At 37.2% G+C, this 12145-nt stretch overlaps 1 protein-coding gene across 1 annotated transcript in view; it reads left to right on the forward strand.

Moving 5' to 3' along the window:
- CCDC170 (coiled-coil domain containing 170) overlaps positions 1-12145 on the forward strand; it is a 112324-nt gene that overhangs the window by 66859 nt on the left and 33320 nt on the right. The window contains 1 exon segment of the mRNA XM_043963117.1: positions 8177-8377. Within this exon segment, the coding sequence (XP_043819052.1) occupies positions 8177-8377 (201 nt within the window).

Below are 12145 nucleotides of genomic sequence, written 5' to 3' on the forward strand. Positions count from 1 at the left end.
CCCTTTTTTCCTTCTGTGTATACTCCCTCCATTTTCATTCTTGAATACCCTTGGGATGACTTTGTTTAGTTGGATATCTTGCTAAACTGTCGCTGTACTGATTTTACTCATTACTGCCTTTCTTGACTTTTTGAGATAATACTTCTCATCATTGTTGATCATCCTTTTTTAAAACAGATTTTATAGATGAGTTTATATTTTAACTTGGTTGCCTCTGGCACCCACTTTTCTCTAGCAGTTAAGTCTGATGTTTGCTGACTAATATACTTTCTGCTTTTTTCTTTTTTTTGGAGAAGAAAACAGAAAAAATAATGAGTTGTCATTTTGCCTTTCCTCTACCATCTATCATTATTGCCTTATCATTCTCAGTTACCTGCTTTTGCTTTCATTTTCTGTGCATAACTTCTTCAAATCTGAGTTGGTTATCTGAGATATCAACTCGCACGCATTAGATTGGCTAAGATGACACAAAAAGAAAATGATTAATGATTGTGAGGCTGTGGGAAAACAGGTATATTTATGTACTGTTAGTGACCAACCATTCTGGAAAGCAATTTGGAACTATGTCTTCAAATTTATTAACACATACACATCTGTTGACCTATTAATACCATTAAAAGGTCCCCAAGGATCAAAGACAGAGGAAAATGTACAAATATTGATAGCACCTCTTTTTATAGTGTCAAAGAAATGGAAACGGAGTGAATGCCTATTAATTGAGAAATAGCTGAACAAGTTATGGCATATGAATGCAATAGAATAATGTGTTGTAAGAAATGATGAAGGAGATGATTTGAGGAAAAAAACTGGGAAGACTGGTGTGAATTGATGCAAAGTTAAGTGAGCAGAACCAGGAGAACAATTTATATAATATTAACTTCATTTATTTAATTAATATTAATATTAAAATTAACAGCAATATTGTAAAAATAGTCAACTTTGAAAGACTCAGTAACTGTGGTCAACACAATGATCAACCGCAGGTTCAAAGGACTCATGATGGTATATACTATCCACCTCTAACTAGAGAGATTATGGGCTCAGAGTGTACATGGAAGCCTATTTTCTTCTCTGTCTTTCTTTCCTTCATTCCTTTTCTTTCTCGCTTTCCTTCCTTCCTTCCTTCCTTCCTTCCTTTCTCTTTCTCTTTCCTTCTTTTTCATCCTATGACTCTTTTTAAAAAAGCATTTTAAAAACTTGCAAAACATAGAACGTTAGATTTTCATATAAATGGAAAAGAGGATTGTATATAAAACCATGAAATTTTAAATACACATAGCTTGTTTTTTAAAAGTACATATATATATATATATATATATATATATATATATATATATATATATGGGGGCAGCTAGGTGGCACAGTGGATAAAGCACCAGCCCTGGATTCAGGAGGACCTGAGTTCAAATCTGACCCCAGACACTTGACACTCACTAGCTGTGTGACCCTGGGCAAGTCACTTAACCCCAATTGCCTCACAAAATGTATGTATGTATGTATGTATGTGTGTGTGTATATATATATATATGTATGTATGTATATATGTATATATAAAATTTAACATAATGCCCAAACTATTCTGTTTGTCAGAGTACTCTTCTATACTTACCTTTGCTCTCTTCTGTACATTTTTAAAATGTTTAATTGATGTTCTTTTCTTCTTTTTTTTTTTGACATCATTATCATTTTACTCCCTCTGTCCTACAACCCTTTCTTCCACCAAAAAACACCCAAAGGCTACCCTCTACAATAAGTAAGCATAAAATCATGCAAGATAAATTTTGTGACCACACATTGGTCACATATGGAAATGTAAATTTCATGACACCTATTATCTCCTTATAAGAGATTGGAAGAATCCTTTATCATTAGTCTTCTGGAGTTCTGATTGCTCATCGCATTGATCAGAGTTCTTAAATCTTTCAATGTTGTTTTCTTTTACAATGTTGTAGTCATATAAACTGACAACAAGGAGTTAGTGCCACTTATGTGGCAAAATGTGACATTTAAAAATGTAACATTATATGATATCATCACTGAGCTTACAGTACTGTATGCATTTTGGTAATTTGCTTATAGAATAATTTAATATAGTTGTTTAGTTGAATAAAGGAAGTTAAGAAAAGCTTATGCTAATAACATAACCTTTCTTTTCAAAATGTATCTTTATTGTGAAAAATGATTTAATTCTTTTCCTTGAGTGGAAGTGGATGGCCTTCAATAGCTTGTTCCTGCATCCATGTTATTGTTTCCCTTCCCTATTTCCCTCCAAATGCTTTACCCAAAACTGTTTTAATTCTAACATGTGAAACAACATAAAATTGTCAGCATGATATATTTGTTTATTTTCTAAAGCAAAATGATGTAAATTGGTTAAGCTGGTTCCGCCCTCTCTACCCCCATAAAAATGAGAATGACTCAGTCTTTTTTTGTGCCTTTGTCTAACTTTCCTACCCAGCAATCTTTTTCAATAGCTCCTTTTCCTTTTTAAAAACCCAAATCAAGCATATAGTTGCTGCTCTCTTGTGTGACTCATACTCGGGCAACATTAGAAGAAAATAGGTCTCCTATATTGTTTTAACAGTATTTCTGGAGAATTGGTACTTTTTACAACTTGATAAATCTGTTTGCAGAAGAGGCAATGTGCCGATGTCCAGCCGATGTGGCCAAGCATACTGTAAATAGTTGAGTAATACCAGTCTCAAGGCCGAAAGGCAGAATCAGACTTGGCTTGGCAAAACTGACCTAGGTGTGTGTCCGTTTGCAGAACATTGCTTTTTATTTATCCTTTGCAGAATGTTTACCATCTCATTTTACTCTCCTACCTTTAGAATTCATGGTAGAATCTAGGAGAGTCCCACTTTTCCTGTAAATTATTTCTGCACATTCATTATCTTTCTGCCAATGGCAAATTTTCTTTTCTTTTTTTTCCCTTTTTTTTTTTTTGTGGGGCAATGAGGGTTAAGTGACTTGCCCAGGGTCACACAGCTAGTGTCAAGTGTCCAAGGCCAGATTTGAACTCAGGTCCTCCTGAATCCAGGGCTGGTGCTTTATCCACTGTGCTATCTAGCCGCCCCCTTTTTTTCCTTTTTTAAAAGTTATTTTCTCATAATAGTCACTGCTAGGTTACCATGAATTTGAATTGGGTCCTAGGTGTTGTTTACCCTTGAAAGTTCAGGACACCCACAGCAGGTGTTTTTGGAATTATGACTTCTTGTACAATGAGACATGAAGTGTTAAGTTGCAACACCTTAAGAAATGAGTGTAGATTATTTAGTGTAGAGTATTTAGAAAAGACTTCCTCCCTTTTTGGTTGTTTTTTAAATGGCCAATCAACCAGGCTGAAAATGGTTTATGCTATTGAGAAGTCACAGATAATGATTTGTCTGTCATTTTGATGGTGTTTTAATGGAGTTGTTTTCATGAAGTTACTTTATTCGTTCCCATCTAATGCTGAATGGGTGGTCTGAATCCTACCCCTCATTTCTTCTTCTTCTTTTAAAAGTTTTATTGATTCTTTTTATTTCTACATCATAGTGATTTCCCAATATATCCATCCCTCTTTTGACCCCTTACTTGTGAGTCTAGACTTTTTTTTTTTGCAGGGCAATGAGGGTTAAGTGACTTGCCCAGAGTCACACAGCTAGTAAGTGTTAAGTGTCTGAGTCTGGATTTGAACTCAGGTCCTCCTGACTCCAGGGCCGGTGCTCTATCCACTGCACCACCTAGCTGCCCCTGACCCCTTACTTGTAACAATGAAAATACTTAAGTGTCACCTTGTTCAACCTCAGCTGAGAACATGAATACTCTCAATTTTTTTTTGCCACTCTGATCAAGTGCCTTGAGTTTTAATTTTGGGGTTACAAATAAAGGTTAGTGAGAAGGCCAATTTACAAATATGGAATCTGTGAATCATAAGGATTGACTATAAATCTACCGTATGGGAGGAAGGTCAGGGTAGAGATGTAGATTTGGTAGCTATTGCATGAACTCTAGTCAGGGAAATGCTGGTAAGTATTTAACAACAGGCTCTCTTAAAAAATGTATACATGGCACATTTCAGTTTAATTTTATTCTACGTTATTAACATTTTCATCACTTTCTATTCTTGACAATAAGGGCATTTGCCCACTTCTGAGTTAAAATGCTCATACTGAAAATTTAGCAATTGACTTTCAACCCATTTGAGCTGGCTCTAGCACAATTTCTTCAGCTCTCTTTTCAGTTCCTAAAGAAATGATCTCCAAGGCTGTAATAGCCTGGCTAACTAGCAATCGTAGGGAAAAATACTTAGAGATAGGCACAGGGACTGGACCTGTGATTTCATTGTTCTGTAGTACAGGTGTGTCTAACATGTGGTTCACAGGCTACCACTCCTTGAATGTGGCATGAACCACATTAAAATGTAATTGGGAAATATTTAATAAAAGAAATAAAAATACAATAGGAGGCAGATAATCTTAACATGTTGTTTTCTAAGTTTATAGCAGGGTGGCAGGGATGTTTATATATAATTTTGTGGCCCTGTTTCTTTTGGAGTTTGACACTATTGTGCTATAGAATTCCTCAAAAAAGAAACTCTATCCATGAATTCAGTCTGGCACTTTCTCTACAACTTTAAGTCTTATATTTACCTAGAGCATTGAGACATTAAGTGACTTGCCTAGGGTCATACTACAAATATGTGTGAGAGGAAGGAGCTAGACCTAGGTCTTCTTGGCTTTAGTTAGTTCCTTATCTCTTATACTATACCATGTGAAATGACTTTGGGTACACTGGAAAAAATCTCTAGGCATTTACTATTTTCATTGCTTATAATTTTTCCTTAATATTTCAAGGTTGAGCATGTTTTATATAATACCGTTGTCCCCAGAGAAGTTCTGGATTCCTTTTTTGGACTTGTCTTTGAATCAAATGAATATGTTGTTGTTGTTTGTCCTTTGTTCTCAAAGAGGACCATGACATCAGGGTGATGTCATCACTTGCACTGAATTGGATTTAAGTGAGAGAGGGCTATTCAAAGTCACCAACTGGGGGGCAGCTAGGTGGTGCAGTGGATAAGGCACCAGCCTTGGATTCAGGAGGACCTGAGTTCAAACCCAGCCTCAGACACTTACTAGCTGTGTGACCCTGGGCAAGTCATTTAACCCCCATTACCCTGAAAAAAACCAAAAACCAAAAACAAAGTCACCAACCTCACTCTCTCCTCCAGAACCCTCTGGGTCCAGTGGCAAGCTATAGATCAGGATGCCTGGAGGTGGACCCAAATGTTTAAGGCAATTGGGGTTAAGTGACTTGCCCAAGGTCAGTTGGCCAGTAAGTGTCTGAGATGAGATTTTAACTCAGGTCCTCCCAACCTCAGGGCCAGTGCCCCATCCACTATGCCACGTAGTTGCCCCCAAATGAATATGTAGGAGAAAAATGAAGTTCTCTGTTTTTAATGTACAAAATAGAGACAGTGATTCGGCATTTATTAAGTGAATATTCAGTGAGAGTCTGTATAACTATATAGTGCAATGTTAGGCCTTGTGGGGAGAGACAGAGAAGCATAAGACATGGTTCTTGGGAGAGCTTTCTGCCACTGGATGGACAAAACATATAGAGTAAAAGGTAAGCATCAAAAGAAGCTCTGCTTTTGGAGTAAGTGAAATGATTTTAAATCAGTATATTAAACAATTAGTCAGTTTTAAATAGAGTAAATTAAAACTGTTTAAGTTATTGCTGGAAGAGCTGATGTTCTTATTAGAAATTCCAGGATGCCTAGAAGCTTTGGAGTAGCACACATGAATACGAGATGAAATGGATCACTTGTCTCTGGGGAAACCCCTAATTATCTTTAATGAGACACTTTTACAAGACCACAAGGAGACCATGGTTGGCCTTAAGACCTGATTTTCTTTCTCTAAACCTCGGGAGGCAGAGCTCACTGGGTGGGAGAGAATCTCCTCTCCTTTTCTTAGCGTTCTAGTGTAGAACATCTATTTTCTGCTCTCATTGTGTCCACTTTAGGATGCAATCTCATCTCTCAAACTTGTAATTATGTTCAAGTGTGAGCTCTTTTAATATTTAGTAATAGAGGGGGCAGCTAGGTGGCACAGTGGATAAAGCACCGGCCCTGGATTCAGGAGTACCTGAGTTCATATCCGGCCTCAGACACTTGACACTTACTAGCTGTGTGACCTTGGGCAAGTCACTTAACCCTCATTGCCCCACAAAACCCCACAAAAACTGGGGGATTACATATAAGAAAGGTGAAATGAGCAATGAAACAATCACATCTCCAATTTTATAGATGAGGAAATGGTGGCTCAGAGAAGTCCAATAATCTTTCTAACATCATACTGCTAACAAATGGCAGAATCAAGATGCAAACCCAAGCCTTCTGATTCCACATGTAGAGCTTTCATCACTATCTTGGGGGTTAACTTGTAGTCTGTGAAAAAGGTTAAAAATATTTTGATAACTATATTTTATTATAATTGAAAAAAATTAGTAGTAGAAGTAGGTTGGTTTGTCTGATGTTATGGTCTTCCACAATGCCTTGCTTTGAAGCCTCATTGTGGCTTGCAGGTGAACCTGGGTTTGTTCATTGCTCTTCTTGCCAAGAACAAGTGAAGTGTGACCTCCTGCAGTAAGCTTTGCCAAAAGGCTAAATAGTCTTGAAAGACATCTGCAAGTACTTCAACACTTTAAGGTCTATAATTGCATCCACTGATGTACACCCTCCATGGATGGTGGATTATGACCCTTCTGCACCTTGGCCAACTACTTACTTAGTTACTGTAGCAAAAACAGTTCATCACCTAGAAGCAGCCTAAGCCTGCAGTCAGGAAGACCTGAGTTCAAATGTAGCCTTAGATACTTATGAGCTGTGTGACCCTGGGCAAGTCTTTTATTTTATTTTTTAAATTTTTATCTTTTGCAGGGCAATGAGGGGTAAGTGACTTGCCCAGGGTCACACAGCTAGTAAGTGTGAAGTGTCCGAGGCCAGATTTGAACTCAGGTACTCCTGAATCCAAGGCCAGTGCTTTATCCACTGTGCCACCTAGCTGCCCTGGGCAAGTCTTTTAACCACTGTCTGCCTCAGTTTCCTCAACTGTAAATAGTAATTAATAGCTTCTACCTCCCAGGGTTGTTGTGAGGATCAGATGAGATCATATTTGTAAAAAAAAAAAAACTTTAGCACAGTGCCTGGTACACAGTAGGTGTTCCATAAATGCTTATTTTCTTCCTTTCAGACAACCTTCTGGTGATGAGCTTCTCTGAACTCATCCAACAGAATCAGTCATTGGGTGTATATTTGAAGCTTTTGCTTTAAGTGGGGGAATGATAATAGAAGTCAGAGTTCAAGTCATAGAACCTGGGCGTAAATTCTGTGATGTTGGGCAAATCATTTAACTTCCCTATGCTTCAGTTTCTTCATCTGTAAAACAAGAGTGTTGTGTTAGATCACAGATCTAGGACTGAAAAAAATCATTAGAGGCCATACAGTTCAAATCCCTTATTTTTTAGATGAGGAAAGTCTCAGAGAGATTTAGTAACTTGTACCGAGTCAAACAGGTAGTAAAAAAAAAAAAAAGCAAGGGCAGGTTTTGAATTCAGGTCCTCTTTCTCTAGAGTCAGTGAACTTTCTATCATACCCCACATCTCTCTTGATCTTTAAGGTCCCATGCAGTTCTGAATCTTGTGATTCTTTGATAACCCAGGGTTACCTCCACACCAACAACACTTACCATGTTTGTGTCAGCTATAGTCTGACACCCTGTTGACCATATTTAGCTCCTTCCTAAACTCAAGTGATTCATCAGCCTTAGCCTTAGTGGAAGGGATCAGAGGGAGGAGCTACTATATGGGCCTGATTCACTGATTACTGGCTGAGCGACCCTGGTCAAGTCACTTAACCAACTCAATGTCTCAGGCAGAGCACCAGACTATATTAGATAATGTAAATAGATTTTGTAGAATTTGTTTTTGCATCAGGGGATAAATGTGATTGGTGTTTTCTTTTAGATTTTGTATGGCAATTTTTTTTTTCATCTAAAGAAATCAAGTGATTTGAATCTGTAAGGTGATAATATAAATAGTTTTGCTGGAAAGGTTGAGCACTCTTTTCTTTTTTAAACACTTTCTTGCATTTCAAATGAAGCTCAACCCTATTCTGTTTCTTCCTTTCCAGATGGTTTCTCAGCTTGAAGCCCAGATAGCTAAACTGACTGAACAATTGGAGAATGAGACTGGACTTCACCAGAAAGCTCTGCAAAGGGCCCAGAAAGCAGAAAAGCATTTTGAGACTCTCCAGGGTCAATTGACACACCTGGAGGGGGAGCTGGTGTCTGGAGATGTTCTGCTAGACAGTTTGAGCCTCGAGAAACAAAAAGTAATAACCTAGGGGCATTTCCCTGAACGGAAACAGCTGTTATAAGATAAACATATATCTGACAAAGTATCCGACATACACGGTACTTAGACACTGAGTCCTGAATCCTAGTTCACCTGAAAGAATCTCAAGTAGCAGGTGGCGTCATTGGAGAAGTGGGGCAGTACTGGATTTTAGGGACTTCTCAGAATATAATAAAGTTGGATCTTAATTTCTAGTAAAAAAATGGAGCAAGAAAAAAAAATTGCTTCCAAACGTAAAGTACTTACTTGACCCTTGTCTTGTAGAAACAAGAAAATCCCACTGCAGGTGGCTATTTCATTTCTAAAAGGTCAAGCAAATTATTATAAAGTATATGTGTTATTGTTAAATTAAATGAAAAGGAAAAAGCATTGCTGGATTTTCTTCCAGATTGCTAGATTTGGGGAAGAGATAATTTTGTGGTATATTTGCAAGGAATAGCAAGTTGTGCACAGTAGATTTGCAGTTTCATGTGCAATCATCTTTTTATTTTTATTTTTTTTGGTACCATGTTATGGAAAATCAGAGGACGATAGAATAGGGGCTCAGGGGAGATTCCACAGGACTTTCAGATTTGATCATAGTTTTGGAGTTGGGCTAACCCAATCCCTTTACAGATAAGGAAACTGAGAGGTTTTAGTTGGAAGTGACTTGTCCAAGGTCACTCAGATTACAAGTAGCAAAGCTGAGATTTGAACCCAGGCCCTTTGACTCCAACTCTTTTGACTGTACCAGGTTGCCTTTACAGTAATATCTTGGAAGGGGCTGATATGGAACGCATGTTGCTAGTCTTCACTCTTCTTCTCTACTTCGAAGCTTGCAATCTTAAGCAATGGACAATCATTGCATGGAATGATTTCTGAGATTCTGCACAACTAGTACAGTTACTCCGTCAGCCACTAGGTACCGAACCACTTTACTATATTTACACTCTCTGGATATCTGAGAGCAGAACACAAATCAACTGAGACTGCTAGAAACAAAGTAGCAACCAGTTTTACATCCTTGCTTCATTCCCATCATAACCTCTCTGAGGCTGTTCTTTTAGCAAAATCTTATCCTCTTCTTCCTCCTCTTTTTCATGTCTTTTTCCTTTCAGGGAAGAAAAGCAGCATCAGTCTCGGATTTTAGTCATATACCCTCAAGCAGCATACACTTAGCTACTTTGGAGAATTTCTATTCAGCATCTGAGGAGATGGGCAGCTAGGTGGTACAGTGGACAGAATGCTGGGCCTGGAGTCAGGAAGACTCATCTTTATAAGTTCAATTTGACCTCAGACACTTAATAGCTGTGTGACCCTGGGCAAGTAATTTAACCCTGTTCGTCTTAGTTTTCTCATCTGAATTCACTTGTGTGTGTGTATGTATGTGTGTGTGTGTGTGTGTGTGTGTGTGTGTTGGTGAGGCAATTGGGGTTAAGTGACTTGCCCAGGGTCACACAGCTAGTAAGTGTAAAGTGTCTGAAGCTGTATTTGAACTCAGGACCTCCTGAATCCAGGACCGGTGCTCTATCCACTGCGCCACCTAGCTGCCCTTAGTTTCCTCATCTGTAAAATGAGCTGGAGAAGGAAATGGTAAACAACTCCAGTATCTTTGCAAGAAAACCCCAAATGGGGTCATGAAGAGTTGGACAAAACTGAAAACAACTGAACACATTTGATGAGATGTGTTGTTTGTGCCATCCTGAACTTGTAAAGGAGAGAAACGAGTTCAGTGCTCAACAGAATAAAGTGGTTTAGGTAGATTTATCTACTTTACTAAAGTTATACTCTTTTTAGTTGATTTTCTATGGTTCTCTAAGTATAACATCATATCATTTGTAGAAAGTAATAATTTTGTTCCTTCTTTGCCTGTGATTATTCTTGTAATTTTTGGGTGGTCTTATTGCTAAATATATATATATAAAATATTATATACAGTAATATAATATATATTAATTATATATACATATATAATTTAATTTATGTTGTTGTTTAGTTGTATCTGACCCTTTGTGATCCCTTTTGTGGGTGGTTTTTTTTTTTTTTGGTAGTAATACTGGATACTGGCATTTCCTTTGTTGCTCATTTTACAGATTTGGAAACAGACAAAGGGATAAGTGACTTTTCCAGGGTCACATAGCTAGTAAGTGTCAGAGGCCAGATTCAAACTCAGGAAGATAAGTCTTTCTGACCCCAGGCCTGGCACTCTATCCACTATATTTCCTAGTTACCTTTATATGCATATGAACAAACAAACATATACATACAAACATATGTATAACAAACAGTATAATTTTTATATATTTGTATTTATAGCACTATGTCAAATAGTAGTGGTGACAATGGGCAAACTTTATCCCTCATCTTATTGGAAAGTACTCTCTATTTTATCCCCTTTACATATAATACTAGCTCTTGGTTTTAGATTTATACTACTTACTATTAAGAGGATAAAGTGGGGCAGCTAGGTGGTGCAGTGGGTAGAGCCCTGGCCCTGAAGTCAGGAGAACCTGAGTTCAAATCCGGCCTCAGACACTTGACACTTACTAGCTGTGTGACCCTGGGCAAGTCCCTTAATCCCAATTGCCTCACCAAAAAAAAAAAAAAAGAGGATAAAGTGGAAAAAAAGTTTCAAAGGCAAAGATTTCATTTGGATTGTTTTAACTTTTTAGATTGTACATTGTAGCAATAGAGCAAGTTGAAAAACATTTTTAAGTCAATACTACATTCCAATAGTTCTCAGAAATTATATGTATTCTCAAATAATATGTAGTGGGTGGAGAAGTGAAATCAGTCACAGGACTTGAGTTCAAATCCAAATTCAGTTACTTAATTCTCGAGTGAGTCACTTTATATCTGGGTCTCAGTTTTCCTCATCAATAAGATGAATAGGTTGGACTAAATAACTTCTAAAATTCCTTCTAGTTCTACATCTATGTTCTAGGCTGCCTATAAAACCTATGATCTAAGGACCATAGAATTGCATATGAAAATACGAAGAAAAGTTGTACGTTATTTTGGTGCTCACCATATTTATTTGAATGCTTATGCTACCCCTAATGGCTAAATAAACACTTTTAGTTACAATTTAAGCCTAATTTTTTTTTGCTGCCCAAGAGACAACTGATTGGAATTTTCTAGAATTATGTTCCATTCCCTAGCATTGAAGACAGCACAGTTTACTTTCTTTGGGTGTATTGGAGGTCCCCAGATAGCATATCTAAATAGAAATACTGTCATTGAACTATTTTCAAAATATGTGGATCACATAATGAAATAATAAAGTCTTATGGATAGATTTTGCTTTTGTAGTTATAATACTGGGGTTCAGTTACCAGCTATCCTCCTTAATGTTTTTGTGACCTTGGACAAATCACTCAATCCCTTTGAGACTCAGTTTCTTTCTTTCTTTTTTAATTAGCAGATATATTTTTCTCTCTATTATTCCATGCTGCCTATTATTTATTTTAAAAGTAATTTTTGGACACATTTTCTAACATCATCTACATTTCCCAATTTATTCTTTTTCCCTCCCACTCTTATAACAACGAATAAAAGAGAGGGGAAAATACCCAATTCAGCAAAATTAACCAACATATTGAAAAAGTGTGCATTTAACCATAGTGTTTCATAACCCAAGTCCTTCTACTTCTGCAAAGAGGAGAGGAGGTGGCTTCTCATATCCTTTCTTTGGGGATGCACTTAGTCATCATGATTTCATAGCATTTATTTTCAATTGTTTTGTTGTTGTTATTTCTATGTACAT

The sequence above is a fragment of the Dromiciops gliroides genome, chromosome 4 (assembly GCF_019393635.1).
Source record: "Dromiciops gliroides isolate mDroGli1 chromosome 4, mDroGli1.pri, whole genome shotgun sequence".
NCBI classification, from domain to species: Eukaryota; Metazoa; Chordata; class Mammalia; order Microbiotheria; family Microbiotheriidae; genus Dromiciops; species Dromiciops gliroides.